A 19,614-nucleotide genomic window follows, 5' to 3' on the forward strand; every position below is an offset into this window, starting at 1 on the left:
ACCGTACACTTTTCGTCTATTAGTCGGAAGAAAAAAGCCGAGGAGTGGAGTAAATACATTTTACGATTTATTTGGACAATTCTTACATAATTGATGAAATTCGTCTTGTAAATCGTGCCGCATTAAATTTTTCATACAAAATCTGGAAAATAACCGAAAAAAAAGTAGGGAGTGTAGATTGAGTATTTTATTTGAAGAATGTTCATTTGAATGGAACATATTTATCTTTATTCAGTTTATTTCTTAAAGGGGCATGGTCACGATTTTGGTCAAATTTTATTTTTCTGTTTTTATTATTTACAATGCTTTATGAATGCGTTTCAAATAATCAAATGAGATTTGGGTGCCCGTCGATGAGTTTAAAGCAAGATACAGGGCTCACAATTCTTCGTCATGTAAACAAGGCTCGTGCCCTGTTTTTGTTTACATAGGTTCAATATACCAGTAAAAAATCTTTTTCTAGATGATTTGTCTATATTCTTATTCTTTTTAAGCATTAATAAACAGTTCTTAACGATTCACACATTCATTTTAGGTCTAAAACTGGAATTTTCACTTCAACATTCAAAATGTAAACAAAAGTTTTGTTTACATAGCGAGGAATTGTAAGCTCTGTAACTCGCTTATAACTCAACAAATGACAATCAAATTTTGGTTGCCTATTAAAAATGCTTTATTGAAGTATTATAAAGATAAAAATCGTAAAAAATATTTTTTTCACCAAAATCGTGACCATGCCCCTTTAAGTGATTTAAAATTAAACTTGGCATGCTATCATGAAGTAGTCATGGATGGATCACAATTAAACAGATATATACATCTAGTTTCGATATTATCGATATGAAATTGCAAACATGGTCAAAGCTTTGTCAAGTTTCAGCCCACATATTTCAATTTTGCATCGAAAAGTAAACATTTATTTAACAAATGCTGTGGAAATATTGTGTAAAAAACATTTTAAAACACTATTTTGATCTTAATTTCTGTTCTTGCCCTTTAACGCAAGATTTTGGAGTGTAAGATTTAGAACTTGATGTATCTTCTGTAATGCAAAAAGCATCAACGATGCTTCACTTTTTGTGTCTCTGTCAAACTTCAACAGCTTTAAAATCGGACAAAATGAAACAGTTCTTTAAGTCTTGAACTTTACGAAGGTGATTTGCGGTGGCAAGAGTAAAGGTTTAAGAATTTAAAATTGTGCTGGAAAAAGGTCAAACCATCTTTGTAAAATTAATGTGGGTTACAAAACACGTGTGTAATGAATCGTCTTCAGCTGCATGGTAAATAATGCGGCACGTGCGAAAAAATATGCATGAATAAAAAACACGTGAATTAAAAAAAAAACAAGTTACGTAAAATTGTATGTTTATGATAATCATTTAAAATGTAATAAAAAAAAAATAAGCAATACCTTAATTTGCCTCACATTAAAGGTTTTATATGTAGACCCTTTGTATTTACCAACCTTTTTCATTTTTTTTTTGGTCTATAATTCCGGTATAAAAGTTAATAAAAAAGATTAAAAGAAAACGAACAATTGGTTTATTATACTAATATATACTTGTATAAATACTGACAGGCCAAATGTTATTTCTCCCCCCGGGGCCCCAATGGACATGCATTGTATATATATACAAACCAGAGTCAGACTTTCCGGTAGTTTATACAGAGTGACATTTGGCGACAGTACGTCCGCACTATGGATCTTTCCGTGGCAGTCCTTTTCGTGATATCTCTGGTTTTTTCGTCGGTAACGCATGGACAAGTGACGAGTCCCGGGGTATGCCCGAACATCCCTACCGTCAGACCATTTAACGTCAGGCACGTAAGTTAATAGAAAAAAAGAAGGTCACTTTATTCTTCATTGATAATCTAAAACAAAACAAAACTGAACTTTATTTATTTTACAACGATTGTTAACAAGTTCTATAACTTATATCAATATCTCTCGTTGGCACGGATGTTAGCCCAAGGGGGTCATTAGTAATCTAGCGTTCGTTTATTTCTTGATATGGATTTTTGATTTTATAAATCACGACTGTTACTAAAAATAAATAAATAAAGAAAAAAAACACTATCAACTGAAAAATTCATATGAAAAGTTTAAGGAAGATCAGCCCATCTAGCCTCCTTAAGCACGGACAGTATCTCTAGATCTCCACTGTTACTTCTTGCCTTCCTGCAGTATGTCGGGGTATGGTACGAGTTTGAGCGCTTCTTCCTGGCGGCTCAGGACGGGGTAACGTGTTCTCAGGCCACCTACACCAACAACAATGACGGGACCATCAAGGTGGAGAACACCGGGGTCAACGAAAGGTAGGTCAAGGTCACATCCCTCATCAATCCAGCAACACCCCCCCCCCCCAAAAAAAAAAAAAAAACTATGCAAAAGGCAAATAAGAAAAGGTTTTTCCATATACCACTGGCGGTATTACCACTCTTCCTCTCCCTTTATTAAAAAAAAAAGGGGGGGGGGGGGGGGTAGAAAAATCATTTTTTTTCTTCTCTGGCGGGGTTTGAACCAATGACCGTAGTATAGTGATATCAGCGCATGGTCGATAACGTCTTTGCAAAGAAAAAAAAGTTTATAATATAGAAGATTGTGTAATTATTTTTTCATGATGCATATTTTTCATTTATTTACAATTTAAATGAAATTAAATTAAATTGAGTTAAATCATAAGATGTTAATGAAGGGTTTGCAGAAATGTTTGGGATAGAGCGGCTATTGATATACACAACACCTCTCATTCTCTGTTTATTTCGGCAAGAAAATGTAACTATTTACAGTGTATATATATTGCAAAGTTGAACGTCTAGAGTTTAATCTTTTTTTTTTTTTTGGATAATTTATTGTTTTTGTTCCATACATACTAATGTTGACATTAATAAGTTTTTATATTCTATTTTTAAAAAGTTTATTCTATGTTTATTTAAAAAAAAAAAACCCAATTACAACCTGTTCGCATTAGAAAATCGGGGTGGGTTAATAATGTGCGCATAAAATTTTGAACATGCATACATGTATACATATGTAAATATATGATTTACATATTTTCCGCTGAACTATTTATGTTTATAGAAGTGCTTCAACCACATACAATTAGTGAAACATTGCCTGATAGGAATATTTAATATCTAAAATATATTTTTTACCCCCCCCCCCCCACTATTCATCGGTGACGGAATTAGGACTAGAAAAAAGACACTGTTTAAAGCCTGCTATAAAAACGCAAATTCAAAGGAATGAGATATATTTCACGTACCGCCATGTAGAGTTGATGTAGATTGATGACTATTCATACATCACATACATCACACCCATTTACTTGTCATTTCCATAAATTACAACAATGGCTGAAGGCCAAAAGGCCAATCGTCCGCTCTTTATTAAGTCTTCTTTCTATCCACACAAGTCCCTTTTTGTTGATAGATGGAATGTCAATTTGTTTGAAGAACCAGCTGCAATAATAAAAGTGCGTTAAAATCTACATACATAAAGATATATTTGCACTATGTATAGTACAAATCTGCCGTTATGGGAATTAAATTACTTAAAATGCAAGTAGTTGTCTACTTTTTGATATGCATATAGTTTTTTTTAGTGCAAATAATGAAAAAAAACGCTAAATAAATTATGCCGCGGGGTGCTCATAGAGTTTTGAAAGTTCTTTTTGAATGTCCGAAACTGTACAGAATTGATGCATAATCTAATAAAACCATGTTTAGATTCATAGGTTTTGTTCAAATTTTTTTTTACAAAATTTACAAAATACCCAATTTCACAGCATATGCTTGTATTATGTAGCGGTAAATGCGGCACAGAGAGAGAGAGAGAGAGAGAGAGAGAGAGAGAGAGAGAGAGAGAGAGAGAGAGAGAGAGAGAGAGAGAGGGGGGGAGAGAGCAAATGAATTAACAGAGATTGTAGTGAGATAAAATCAGCACGAATGCGAATATTTAATTTAAAAAGGATGAGGGCGATGCTCCCCGAGTTCTTAGACCTTAGATGTAAATTGTTAATTTGTAATTATCATGTATAACCCGAAGGTTTTCTTTTTAGGACAGGGGAACCAGTAAGCATAGAAGGCGTGGCTAGACCCGTGGATCCACGAGATCCCGCGAGACTTTCCGTCACATTCTCCCCATGTAAGTATACATGATATCTAACACCTATTAAATATATGGTTTATGTATATGCCCGTATCTTCAAAAGGGCAATTTTGTAGAGTTCATTTGTGCTAGTACAGCATAAGCTATGATTGATCATATCTAATCTGCTAATGCAGTACTCTGTACATGCATCTTCAGGCACGTAGCATCGTTTTTGAAAGTGGGGGGGGGGGGGGGCAGACCCATCCAAAAAATCTTTACCACCAAACGGAAAAAAAGGGAAATTTAAAGTTTCCAAAAATCTTCAAAATCCTTATCCGTTGGGGGGGGGGGGGGGGGGGGGGAGGGGGGGAACCAACTATACTTCCAAAAAAAAATCCTTCCCTACCAAAATTTTATTCCCTCCAAATCATGAAATTCCTAATCCGGTGGGGGGGGGGGGGGTGTAATATTCAATTTGACTACTCATTTCCTTTTTTTCATATAAATTTTTTACTAACTTCAAAAAAAGTGGGGGGGGGGGGGCAACTCCATTATAATTCATTTTTTTATATGTAAATCTTAAAAAATTTGTTGCTGCGAGAAAAAGTGGGGGGGGGGGGGGGGGGGGCAGGCCCCCCGTGCCCCCCCCCCCCCCCCCCCCTGATGCGACGTGCCTGATCTTCAAAAAGGCAGTTTTGTAGACTTCGTGTGTGCTATTTAATTCAGTACAGCATAAACTATTATTGATCTTATCTATTCTGCTGATATACTAGTACTATTAGTACTTGTATACTTATAATTTACATTTTAACACTTTTAGTCCAGCCTGTTGATCCTAACGGGAACTACTGGGTGGTCAAGACGGACTACATCCACTACGCCATTGTCTATTCATGTAGACAGCAAGGACAGAACAAATCCGGTACGTACATCGTTCATTCCGAACAAATTCGTCAAATTCCGTAACTCAACATAAATTCTTCGTTAGCGTTTACGGAAATATCCCAGTGGTAACGATTATACCGGGGGGTGTTAAATGTCTTTTGAGGGGTGTCGAAAAAAATGCTAACACGAGGCTTAAGTGATTAAGTCGGGTGTAATAATCTGCTTGACATACTTTATAATACTTTTCATAGGAAATATTCGCCCTTTTTTGCGATTTCGCCCTTTTTCAGCGGGCGAATATATTAGACAGGACGAATTAAAGTGTCTCAAATTATCTTTTGTTAACAACTCTGTCTAGGAAAATTCAAAACGGTATTATATTTTGAGTTGTAAGTGAAGAGGGGCGAAACAAAAACAATATGTGCCGAAAAAACCCTATATCCAGAATCTCATTCACGCGGGTAACCCAGATGCTTGTATTTCACAACTTATATGGTACCCTTACCACAGTGTCGTTCGCGCCTTGGAATTTTACGAAGGGTACATGTACAAGAAAATTACATCACACAAGTATTGCATGACTTTTGTTTTGCAATCATGAGGTCAAGCAAAGTCAGTAAATAACTACGGGACTTTAAAACTCAATGAATCACCATTAGATTTTCATTAATCTTTCCTTGTATTCAAATGATTTGATCCTTTATTTTTGTGATCGGCTTCTGCCGATAACTAATGTGACCATAGGAGGCATCCGGCAAATGCTTCCACTTGCGCACACATTCCGCTTGCATAAGTAGTTCTTATAAGACTTGAAGCTTTGGTTTAGTATTTAGATAACATTTTACTCAGTTTTATTTCCATTTGTTTACCTTAAGAGATGCAAACATTCATTAAATAGAATTCGACCTGTTAATTCAAGAATGCACATTTTGTCTCACGCGTAAGAATATCGATCGAAAGGTTCATTCAGTAATGCAGATGACCTCGATGAACTGACTTCGATTATAAGAAGATGCTCCTTGAACTGACCTCGATCTTTTGATGTTTCATAATAGAAGCTAGGAAGACTTCTTGGTTTATTAACAAGGTTACGTTATAATGCGACCTCAATAGCAAGTTACCATACTGATGACATTCAATTTTTTCAGTCGCATTAAATTATTTTAATACAACTCTTTCTGTGTATACGTGTTATTGCTCTTTGAAGAGCCCTACCTAGTGTTCTTAAGAAGAGACATTAACATTTAATAATGACGTTAAAAATATAAAACAAGACAAGGAGTTTACGTACGGCTTTCCCCAAATTTATTTCAAAATTAAATTTGTTGACGGTTTATAATGATGAAATTATGGTGTACTGATTCAGAATAAATATTCTATAATTTGATAGAATACAGTATTTTTTAATTTTTTTTTACATCAAACTGATCATGTTGATTGCTTCTAGCTATCTATATATCATTATTGCCGATCATTCCCTTAAAAGGAATACTTGTTTTACTTTCAACAGAAAACGCGTACATTCTTCTCCGGGAACCAAGAAATCCCAGCAGACGAGTACTCGGGCGGTTGTACGGCTTCCTCAGGAAATACGGAATAAATCCCAGGAACTTCATCAGGACCAGCTTCAGACAATGCTTTTCGCCTGCCTTATATTATTGAGTCTCACTCGTCCACTAGTACATGCTGTTCTTCATCCCACTTGTTGAATGATTGTCCATAATTGCAACTTCTCGGGCTTTTCCGGCAGTTCCGAATGTACTAACATTCCTGGATGTTAGAGTGTCATAAAAATGGAATCGCTTCACATTAATTTTTTGTTTTGTATAGACAATCTTGAATGTCTTTGCTGTGGTATGTTTGAACTTTGATGTTGTATCAGTCAGTTGGTAAAGTTTAATTGTCATTAGTTTTTACGTGTATATTGCCCTATACCCATACGAAGGTTAAATAAAAGAGGATGAAAGGAACTTAGACACGATTTTATCTAAAAAAATCTTTAGATTTTATTTTTTCATTTCTAATGTATAGATTAATTAATTTGGGTATTCTTAATGCCTCGTCAAAATTTGAAAGACAAATATTGAGCTATAAGCAAATTATAGGGTTTCAAATTCTTTTTTTGGTAAACAAAGCTCGGACATTGTTAGGAGTTACCTTAATTTACTTTTATTATCTTTTTAAGTTCACATACCTTAAGATTTATAATTATGATAAACTTGTGAAATCAGCATTAAATTTATGACATTTTGGATAAGTAATGAATTCATAGCTTACTTGATGAAAGTAATATTTTTTTCTGCTGAGAAATTATATTTCATGCATAACTCCTATGCTAAGTTCTATATAAATGAGCCATTCTGATTCAGCCAAAACTGTTAATTTGTATGAAACAATGAAAGGAATGAAATATTATGCATTGGGAATGTAAAAATAACATTAAATACAAACTAGCTATTTGGATGAAAATGTTTAAAAATTCTCTGCATTTGTAGACTGCAGGAATTGTATTTTTGTAAGTTTTTAAAAAGATAATTTGAAATTTCATGATCCTTGATTACAGTTAAACAGGAAATAAGGAATGAAATTAGCAGCCATGTAAATACGTTGATCTAAGTTGAACAGAGAGTATTTCAAATAAAGTTATATTCCTAGGACTTATTTGGTATTAAAAGTGTATATCTGGTCACTGAAAAATAACCACATATGGTGAGTAGCAGCTTCCAGACAAGTTTTTAAGAGTTCTTTAAACTTTTCTTCAAACTGTTTGGTTATAAGCGTATGGATTCATCCATGAATTAAAAATTCAAGTTGTTTGAGTGAGTGAATTGGCATTTTAAGCAAGAGAGAAATGAAAACTACAACAATTTGGATTCTGACCAAAATATTTATAATTAAAAGTACTCTTATTTTTCTTTTGCAGCTAAGAAAAATTCAAGCATTCATAAACATAGTATATAATCAATCAACACATGGATCATTACTTACAAGTACATCTGCATGATTACTAGTATATTTTTAACATATATGTCTATATACACTTGATTTTAAAAATTGATTAATTTCAGCATTCTCATCTTTATGGATTTTTTTTTAAATTCATTAAAGTTATAATTAAAAAAAAAAATACAGATGTATGATTTTATTAGTGTTGCAGCAATAACTTGAGGAATTGACAAAAAAGATGGCAAAGGATTTCATGATTATCTATATTAGAATACTATTTATAACTAATATGAGTAATAATTTGCATAATATGTTTTGTTACCTCAATCATTAAATTCTTTGAATGAAAATTTAACATCAAGGAAGAGGTCAGCTGTTTTTTTTTTCACACTGAATGAATACATGTACATGTAGCATTATGATCTTTCTTACCATATAAAACCATAGCAATCAGTTAGACAAGCAAAATGCCTTAGCGCCTCATTGCTTACCTTAGCAACTCTAGCATGAAAGCAGAACAATGTATCTTGACAATCTAGTTGAGTATATCTTGTTTAAAAAAGATCTTTAAAAATTTTCTGCATATATTCTCATGTTAAACGTCAAACTTATTTTTTCTTAGAGAAGAGTATTTTAAATTATTTTTTCATTTATTCCTATGTGAAAAATCCACCCCCCCCCCTCTGAATGTGGCCCCACCCTACCCCCAGAGATCATGATTTGAACGACCTTGAGTCTACGCTACCTAAGGATGCTTCCACACAAGTTTTAACTTTTTCGGCCAAATGAATTTTTGGAACATTTTTAAAAAATGCTAACAAATCCTTAATAGCGAGCGCAGCGAGGCGGCGCGAAGCGCCGCTCGCGTAGCGAGCTCCATAGACAACGTGTACGAACGGAGGAAATTCGAGTTGAAATCTGCACATTGTTCAAAGAAAATTTTGTGGACCCGCGTGAAAACGTTCTACTATCCCAGTGATCCTTTGCGGTGCATAGCAACTTGGCGGAACAGGAAGCGTTTCTAAGGAAAATTCTTACCTGTAAATCGCATACAACATTTTCATTTAACAATAAAAAATCCTTTTAAAAACATTAAAGTAAACAACACATATGCTTATGTAAAAAACTGTACCTATGACGTCATTTCCTTCCCCGAATTTGTCCGACAATTTACGAAAACTGTCGAGCGCAAAAAGTTAAGTATGACGTCACAGTGATCTGGCGTTTTATATTCCCGCGATACATTTAGAGGTGGATCAAGCATCTGTACTGAATGTAACGTGTAGGAAGTACACAGTAGGGAGTCACCGTTAATACTGATACTGCGCTCACTATTAACGGTGACTCTTTGGCTGATTAGTTTTGTTTTAATGATTTTTTTTTTTGCTCAGTAAATACACATGCAAGTTCCATGCTAAATTTATTGTCATATTGATCCAATCATTGTATACGTTAGGTAGGTGACAAAAACTTATTAAAAAAGAAAAGTCTAATCATTATTAGATCTACGTGTAGCCACGTCATTTTGTAATGAATAAATAAAAGAAAAAAATTAAACTGTTAAAATATCTACATGTATTTGTTATATGCAACATATGTGGTCAAACCTTTCAATAATATTGGATATCACACACTTAAAAAAGGGGGAGGGAACATGTCTACAACGTATAGCGTACAAAAATTAAAAAGATTAAAAACAAAATTGATGTCACAGAGGAAAACTAAAACACCGGTAACAACAAGGAACAAAATGAGAAATAACACAGACACACAATTTATTGATTTTAATGATCATTATTAAAAGGTAAAGAAGAGATAAAAAAAATTTAAAAACCGGCTTTGTGTTTATCAAAATATTTTAATAAGTCTGTTCGCAGCATTGTTAAGGCGTCCCGATGCTAAAATACGGCTGGAAAACGATATTATTTGAATCATGGCAAAAATAATTTTACCGGGAGTATTTCTTTAAATCTATGTTACATTTATTGACATCGATGTTAAACATTATATTTGATGCATTTTTGTGACGTCATATGTACTTCGTAATCACGTGACAGGCGAATCGTAATATTGCAAATGATCTAGTTAAAACGCATCGGCGCAGGTGATTAATGACATTAAATCATGCATATTTTTAAGAAAAATCCTTTGTTAAGTCATAAACTTTGAAGTTCTTGCTTGGGAAAGAAATAGATATTTCGTTTATAGAAGATATTGTTGAAACATTCCACAAAATCATCAAAATAATGCACATTTTTACTAATCAAAAGCGATTTACAAAATATTGGGGTAAATCCGTAGGTTTCCGCAGCACGATTCACATTGGTACTTATATTCTCTACCAATTTTACGTAAAATATTCTAAAATTGTGTTGATCTTTCACCTGCGCCAAGCTGGTTTTACATGCATTAAAATTTCTTCATTCAGTTGTTTACACGTAGCAGGGAGAGTCTCCAAACCACTAGTTTATAAATAGTCTTTTACTTAAAACGAAGCATTAAAACTGCCGATTATTTGATACTGGTTTTTAATATGAATGAATTCTGTACGTCTAGAATTAACTGCAGCATCTATATAAAGGAAACATGCGGTATTATACTGGTTTGATATAATTCACTTTTAACGTTAAGATACATTCCCTGAGAACTATCGACAGGAATGCAGATCGTGACGTCAAAGTTAATTATGACGTCATATTGTATGAAGTACAGACAAGTGACTTTCTACATATCACATCGGGAAGCCTTAACATGGCCGCGTTTAACATTTTATTAATGCTCAGTGGTAGTTTTTTGTTTAAGTGTATAAACCTAGGAAGGGACCATTGGAATAAAAGTTTGATATCTTCCGGTTCCTTGCGGTGGTAAAAGTTTTCGAGACAAAGCCAAAGTTTTTTGGTTTGGGTTAGTCCACGGGTTGCATTTAACAATGATGACAGATGTGGGACTCCTTCTGCGCTCGCCCCAACGGTCACACCGTAAAACATATTAATTATAGATAAGGGTCGTGCTTTGAATATGACCTATAGTCATCTGTTTGTCTGTACATTTATCATCCAAACATCTGTCCATCTAATGAAGTTCATATCAGATTACTCTAAAAAACAATTCTAAGCGTATACACCCTCCTTAAGCTCTTTCTGGCTCATACTTCTCATAAACAGAACTTTTCATGTAAAAAGTGTGCAGTTACCTTAAACACATTTCAAGGTCAAATGATGAGATCGTAGCTGAAATTTAGTTCCTTATCACCCCCCCCCCCCCCGAAAGAGGGTGTTACCCTAATTCTAACAAATTTGAACCCCCTAAACTGGATGATTTGTGCTAAGTTTGGCTTGAACTGGCTTAGTGGTTCTAGAGAAAAAGCTAAAATGTGGAAAGTTCACAGATGGATGGACAGACAGAGACAAACGCCCTACAAAAAGCTTTCAGCTCAGGTGAGCTAAAAACATAAGTTTGATAAAATATGCCCTCCTTTTTTTTATCAAAATTTGGTAATCATTACATAATGAAATGAGATACAAAGACATAGAATTGAACGAAATTGTTTATCATGTTTCCATGGTAACGATTGTTTATATATCTTGACTAGATTCGATAATTTGTAAACCAATATTACAAACACTCTCAATTTATTGTATATGTAAAACTTCACATATTGTTTTTTTCAAAAGACATACTGTTGGTGTTTTATATAATAGGTATATGGTAATATGAATCATATTAAAACTTGAGAAAAATTGGTGACTATGCGTGCCGAACCTCCAATGCAAGTGTTTAAATGCTTACAGTGAATGGCTTTTAATGTTCTATTTAATTCATATTTTATTTTGAAAAGGTAATTGAAAAGGACTTTATAGGTGTATATTTATATTTTTTCCTTAGAATCGCGTCACATCGCATGTTATAGTAATCCTCTACTTGGATGAAAAAAAAATGACAATTATAACAAACCGTGAATGATGTTATATCATTGTGGAGAAGAGCGATGGAATTACCTACAATAATGCAAGGCAGCGTAGGGGGGGGGGGTGAATTATCCAATTTAATGGGCGAGTTTCTTTTAAAATTTTGATATTTGACATGGATGGAATGATTACTTAGTTTTGTTGAAAATTGGAGCTGAAATCAAAATTACTTTAGTAAATATATGCACTGTTATTTTCCTAGGCACTTTAAAAAAAAAATCTTTAGGCAAACTCAGCCTTTCAGAATTTTGAGTCTGGTTTTTTTTATTGGAGCACTCGCTTCTAAATTAAATAAAAAGTCTAAATTACAATTATTACAAACACTTCTAGCATGTATCTGTCTTTTTCTTCGTGAAATTTCACCCATATTTTATAATGAATGATGTTGTTAATCTTTATTTTGATATTTTATCAGATGTTACTCCTATCTTTGACCAGATACTGCTGTATACATGTATTAGGAATTGATTTCTCTCTGTGCACGCTGGTCTTTTTACGATTATATAGTTAAGTTAGATCCAATGTTGTATTCGTTATAAACATAAACAACTAAAATGATTCCCTGATCGATTTTTGTTCATGTTAGTTAAGACCATTAAATTGCATCTTTACTTTGGCTTAACACCAGCAAAAAATTAATTATTTTTCTTTTATAAAAGAATTTATCTGGAAATATTGTGATATTTGCTTTTTGTCTTTTTAAAAAAAATTGTTCTTTTAGTTGAAAGAGGTGCTATAGCTATTCCTATTCAATACTCTTGGAGTTCTAGTTCCTCTGTTTGGAAGACTAATGATGGCAACTTTCTGCCCTATCTTCCTTCAAATTTCAATTTTAACATGAATAGTCTTAGCTCTTCTCTCATAATGTTTAACCCTGGCGGTTCTTACGTTATCGCAGCCATAGATCACGCAACATGTATCTTTCCTTTTTTGCTTTTGAAATTTAGAGCTTAGATCATGTTCAATAAAGTACAATTTTTTTTATCGATTCTTACTTTTTAAATGTAATTCGAATCTATAAGAACTATATAGAATGTCGCCAAATACCATGTGTGTAAGATCGTTGACACAACAATGCATGCATTCGAAAGGAGGTTGGGATGTTTACAAATTATCCATCAGACCTACATGTTATGCACGCGCAGTAACATTTGTCAGCACATTGTTAATTTAGAAACAGGAGATAATATGAAATCAGACTTGTCCCGTCTGATGAAGATGCAGTTGCCAAATTATGTAATTGAAAACAGATCAAATATGGATGTAGTTTATGGAAATTGAATGCTGAAGTAGTAAAATGTGTGGCTTATAAATTAGGTTAACATAAAGTAGAATTAGCTATAACATACATAATAATGAAAACACAAGAACCGAGAGCATGGGGCACTATAGGGGGCTTGTAAAAAAAGAGTTCTATTAACCGCTGCCAGAGGTGACCTCCCAAAAGTCCAAGCTCTTCTTAAAACGGTTCTAAAAGAATATTAAATTCGACACAAAAAATTACCTGAATAACCGATAATCAAGAGCACAAGCCTGTATAAAATAAATGGATGTAGGGGATAAAAATAAACACGCAACAAAAATCAGAACACATATAAGCTTACTGCCATGAGTAGTCAAATTGAATTATAAACTGTCGTAGCTTTTATTTGTAATAAGAAAGGCAATACGCCCTGTGATTTGAAATGTAAATAAACATTGTAATAAACAAAAAATACAATAAGGATAGACCGACCAAAGAAAAAAAAAAGGAAGAATCTACAGGGGTAAGACGACAAGAGATCATCATGCAATTCGCAATCGCAAGGAATGTCATTATCTTAACCTAAAACGCTATTTACTGTGTGGTTTTTTTTTATATCAGATTTTCGACTACAAAAACATACAGGGAATGGTTAAGTGTATGATTATAACCTGGGATATCATAAATATCAACTTTATCAACTAACAATTTAAAGGGGAATGCTCACTATTTTGGTCAAATTTTATTTTTCTGTTTTTATTATTTACAAGGCTTTAGGAATGCAATTCTAATGATCAAATTAATTTCAAGAGTCAGTCGTACAGTTATGAGCAAGATACAGGGCTCACAACTCTTCGTAATGTAAACAAGGTTCGTGCCCTATTTTTGCTAACATATGTTCAGTATACCAGTTAAAATCTTTTTAAAACTGATTTGTCTACAATCTTATCCATTTTAAGCAAAAATAAACAGCTTCTAACGTTTAACACATTATTTTTTTTTTGTCTAAAACTGGAATTTTTAGTTAAACATTAAAATGTTAACAAAAGCTTTGTTTACATAACAAAGAATTTTAAGCTCTGTAACTCGCAAGTAACTACGAATGTCATTTAAATTTTGGTTGCCTGTTAAAAATGCCTTATTGAAGCATTCTTAACATTAAAATCGGAGAAATAATTTTAGGTCAAAATCGTAACCACGCCCCTTTAAGTTGAATCCCATGTACTTGAGCATTGAGTCATTATTTATTGAAGTATAGTTTCATAACTAACTTTCATAAATTCTTTGTGCACACAAAATGAGTGACGCGCTTTATATATTTTTTTGCATATACTGCTGCAGTTACGAAAATAAAATACGTGTTGTAATAATTGTGGCGCAATTAAAAAGAGATGTATTTCTTTGTTTTAAAAGTATAGGTCAGGTATGTTTAAGTTGGTTGGGCAAACTTTAAAGGGGATGGAAGACAGGAAGTTACCTAGAAAATGAGCTTTGATTATAGTTTAAACATGTAATTATTTCTATGTAAGCATGGCCTACATAGCCGTATTATACAGAACTTATCTCTTTACACAGCTGTTCTTTTATTGTAAAAGTAAGCTTTTTTGTCATTAGTAGAATGATGTAGAATGTTTTCATTGCGATTAATCATGTCTATCATCAATGTGTTTAATTGTTTTAAATATGTCAACATCTTGATTATTTGAGTACTGCACGGTATGTTTTCACTGTGTTTTTTTTCTGAAGGCTTTATAACAAGAGGTTAATTAAATATTTTCAGGATATTCGAATAAAAAACATATATTACATTTTTAAAGAAAAATATTATGGAAAGAAAAGTTAATTAGTGTAAATAACAATTGTTAAAACAATTAAGTGTTTGTTTGTCGAACATAAAAAGAAAACAGAGGTGTGATCAACCAATGTGAAACATCTGATAGCAATTATACTCATAATATGGAATATTAATCGACACTACATTAACTTGTTGTTGACAAAACGAGTTCAGGTACAAACTTTTAAGACTTGCTCTGTAAATGTGATTTATATCGATTTTATCAGAGGTTCTTCTACTAAAGAAAATTAAAATTAAAGTCAAAAAATCTCATTTTCAATGTTCGATATATTTGTGTTACGTAAACATTGTGTTAAGTAAAAATATTTCGTGATCACACTGTTTAAGCTCCGTTATCTTCAGTAAAGCTTAAATGTCTTTACTATTATCCTCTTTAGATCTTGCCATTATGCACAATATCTCATCCAGAGGCTTATACCATTAATTTTATATAATTGAAAAAAAAAATCGCTAGCTTTTAGACCTTGAGATGTGAAGTCAGAAAGTGAGTTTCATTAATTTTTATTTTACATTGTTTATGTATTGTCAAACCTTAAACTCTATATAACAAAAATCTCGCAAGATTTACAATTTTACAAAAAATCGCTACTCAAAATATTGGAGGAATTAAACAAATAAGATCCGGTTAAAATTAGTTCCATGTGGCGTTGTGTCTTTTGGCCTCTTGATTAAATAAGTCCCCAGTGGTGCCCGAAGGCCTCTTGTTTACTTAAGTATCCTGTGGCGTTGACCCTTAGACCTCTTGTTTAAATTCCTCCCCTGCGGCGCGTCGTAACTCAGTCCTGATGTTTTCATCACAACGTACTCCAATTAGGTCATTTTACTTGGTTGTAAACTTCATATGTATGCATGAACTTTTGCAACTCAAGCATACACTGTTCCAGAAACTGTATCCTAACCGTTTTCAAACACAGTTTATTTTGATAATTTAATTTCCAGGCGGGTCAATTTTTATTTTATATTGTCACAGGTTACTCTATAAGTAATACGCGTGCAAATAGCGTGAATACAATACTTACTTGCATAAATGTCACGCCGTCTTTGTGCATTGCATTAGACACCGTGGTATTCTTATCATTCATAGGAAACCCCTTTTTTGTGGCTTTTGCTTGTAATCTTTGTCAACGAATTGATATCCCCACCAACGTTTAAACAAGCATTTGTATTTTTTTTTTATCAAAGTTATACCAAACTACCAAACAACAAAATTATGTCCTCACGATTCAGAAAGCAACGACAATGTTGCTTACCCACGAACATTATCTCCATGACTGAAATGATTTCATCGTACTTGCACGTTTCGTTTTCATGAATTTTCCAAAATGTATAAAGAATTTCAATATTAACTATACTGGTATTTCTAAATCTTGCTGTTTTTTTTACACACTTAAAATAACCAACTGTCCTGGCCGCCGATGCGTATTAAAATACTAAAGCTTAAAAATAAAAGATAAAAGTCTCATCGATTTATTATTTATTGAATGGGACTTAGTTCTCAATTTCACAAGCATATTTTTCAAAATAAGTGTTCTCTGGAGATACAGCATAAAAATAAAAACCTTCATCACCGTATTCATTTTCTGTTAGACTTAACACTAGCACTGTATTGTCAGGATTCACATCATCGTAAAGATCCGTAGGAAAGGACAGAGGGATCCCATCATCAGTCATCCAGACATCGGAGCCAGGACTCCTTGAGCCTTGGATGATAATATAATCCATACCCTTCTCATCTGGAAGATCAAATATTTAAATTTGGGTAGTAGAACAAGACATTTTTCAGGTAACGAAATTCCCCGGTTCACATCGGTGCATACAATACCACAGATCATATTTGAATACTATCCACACTCATCTGACAAATAAGTCACTTTCCAGAATGAAAAAGTTTTGCTGTGATGTCCTTAAATTAAAATGTTCAGTGCTTATCTTAAAAAATCCAATTTTTGCCCACCTCTTTGATCTTTGATGATTTTTATGCGGTGTGAGACAGCACATTGTTTCTGTCATACACTGTGTATTACATTGTTTCTGTCATACACTGTGTATTACATTGTTTCTGTCATACACTGTGTATTACATTGTTTCTGTCATACACTGTGTATTACATTGTTTCTGTCATACACTGTGTATTACATTGTTTCTGTCATACACTGTGTATTACATTGTTTCTGTCATACACTGTGTATTACATTGTTTCTGTCATACACTGTGTATTACATTGTTTCTGTCATACACTGTGTATAACAACGCCGTTGTGATAAATAAACAATATCATCTTCTGATTCTTTAGATAAAGGGATAAATGGTTAGAGAAATATTAACAATTGTTTTAATATCAAAATAAAAATAATTAGAAGCATTTATTATAGATTGTGAGATGGTGCAATTTCACAGGAAACGTATAAATACTAAAAGTGTAAAAGGGACACATAATTTGAAATCTTTTAGATAAGTATAGAAGTTGTTTTAATTGTTCCAATAAAACAGCTTTGATTGACACAAATTCCTGAAAGGCTACGTCTACTTAAGATTTGTTTCGAAAACGCTGTCAGTAAAAAAATGTTTATTTAACAGATGTCATTTTATTCTCAGCGTTTATTTTGAACTATACTTTGTAGTCAAATCTTTAAATCAATACCAGAAATTAAATCATCAAAGAAAAAAAATTACCTAACACTATTTGAATTTCAGCTAACTTCTCCTTTGAGTCAATCAAAAGAAGTGCTCCTCCATCATTTGCACAACGCTGCTTTGCATAATCGTAGGTAACAAAATTGCTCTCTTTCACAAGGATGTAACAACCAAGCAGAGGATTACTATCATATGCCACTGGACATGAGTCTGAGGAAAAAAGTATATACACAGTTGTTTAACCCTTTCGATTTAGATATTGGCAATTAAATTTTAATAAATCAATAAATTGAAAAAAAATGTATTAGATTAACAACAAAATTTTTTATGTATAATATAACCAGGTCCAAACTGATAAGGGCAGCTTCTGTAGATATGGGTGATATATATGAACATGGAAGACAACAATTCACAACAACAAACAACACTATTTATCGAACAGACATTACTGTCAACGATATCGAGAAATTACCATGCAGTGAATATCCAATATAATATGTACAACAACCTTTGTTGAAAATTTCAATATCATATAAATAATAATGCATAAATAAAACATTTTGTAACGCCATCTTTTGTTAATCCGATTCCATGAACTATCCTAAAATACAGTAGCCCGTCCTTTCTAAGTGTAGTATACTGGACAGTTAAGGTGGCATAGTAGACAACTGCCGATAACCTGGGGAAGATATGATTAAGTGTATTATACTGGACAGCTAAAGTGACATAGTAGACAACTGCCGATAACCTGTGGAACATATGATTAAGATGACGCCATGGCCTTCAATGAAACACTACTAGTTTCTCCTTTTATGGATTAAATAGTTACCGTAAAAAATGCTACCATCGTTATTAAATAGAATCGTTGCACTATGGATAATAGACATGTAGTACAATTAGGCTTATGTAGAGTTAGCTATGTCTATTGCAAATTCTTTTTGTGTAATAAACTTTAAATAGATTGGATATTTGATATTTTAAATGTTTTGAAGAAAACATTAATTTACATGAGTCACCTGAAGTAAAACAGCAACTTCCCTCGACGCATTCGTATGATTTCTGACAATCTTCGCTTGATTCACATGGTTTCCCACTCAAACAATCACGTTGTTTCTTTTTGATAAAAGGAATTGTTTTAAAATTGATATAATATCACAAAAGTGTATGTAAAAAAAAATACCTGTACTATTTCAGGTTTTTTCACTCATCACTACATTTTTTAAAGTGTTACATGAAAATAGAATACATACAGGTGTAGGTAGGTTTTGTTACAGCAAACACGTCGATCGTCGTCCGTGGTGTAACATTGATGACCGGGATCTGGACATTGACCATTGTCGTCACATAGTCCATGGGATAGCTGGTTGTGTGGACATATTCTCTCTATTTTGAACGATATGTTTTAAAGTTTAGATCGCTCTCAAATTTTATATTTGTGCTTAAAGTGGAATGAATTTATTATAGTCAAAGTTTTAATTTGCATTTTCAATTTTAGCACAGTTTTGTATTTCTTGATAATTACGGATGTAGTAAACAAACAACTGTTTATGTGTCTCAATTCACGTGTTGACAATTATTATTTTGATTACAGTTTATCATTAAATAAAATTAATCTAAAGTGTCATACATTTTTTTAGAAAAAGAAATAGAATTTTGAAATACTGATTGACAAATATTACCCTTAGCCTGACAGCAGTTTCCGCCAACACACTCATAGCCCTTTGAACAATAAGGTTGTGTACCGACTTCACAGACATTAGTCTTAGCCTGAAAACAGATTTACAGCAAGTGTTTACATTATAGACAATTTAGGTATATGTGAGAAGGATATCTATATCGAATTTGTTTCCCTCACCTGAGCAGCAAAAACCAGTGCGCCAACGATAATTAAGAACTTCATGCTTTGACTTTGAATATATCTCCAAGAATCACGGACTTGGGATAAAATTAAATGTAATTTAAAAATCATATGTACATATATTTAGTTACA

General features: G+C 33.0%; 1 protein-coding gene across 1 annotated transcript; it reads left to right on the plus strand.

Annotated features, from left to right (window-relative positions):
- The first annotated feature begins 1,665 nt into the window (after positions 1 to 1,665).
- Positions 1,666 to 6,787, plus strand: LOC128173101 (apolipoprotein D-like). Its single transcript, XM_052838825.1, has 5 exons — positions 1,666 to 1,825; positions 2,186 to 2,316; positions 4,062 to 4,147; positions 4,914 to 5,015; positions 6,489 to 6,787. Exons 1-5 carry the CDS (start codon positions 1,700 to 1,702, stop codon positions 6,638 to 6,640), a joined length of 597 nt encoding a protein of 198 aa, XP_052694785.1. The 5' UTR covers positions 1,666 to 1,699; the 3' UTR covers positions 6,641 to 6,787.
- The last annotated feature ends 12,827 nt before the right edge of the window (positions 6,788 to 19,614 follow it).

The sequence above is a fragment of the Crassostrea angulata genome, chromosome 2, assembly GCF_025612915.1.
Source record: "Crassostrea angulata isolate pt1a10 chromosome 2, ASM2561291v2, whole genome shotgun sequence".
Taxonomy (NCBI): domain Eukaryota; kingdom Metazoa; phylum Mollusca; class Bivalvia; order Ostreida; family Ostreidae; genus Magallana; species Magallana angulata.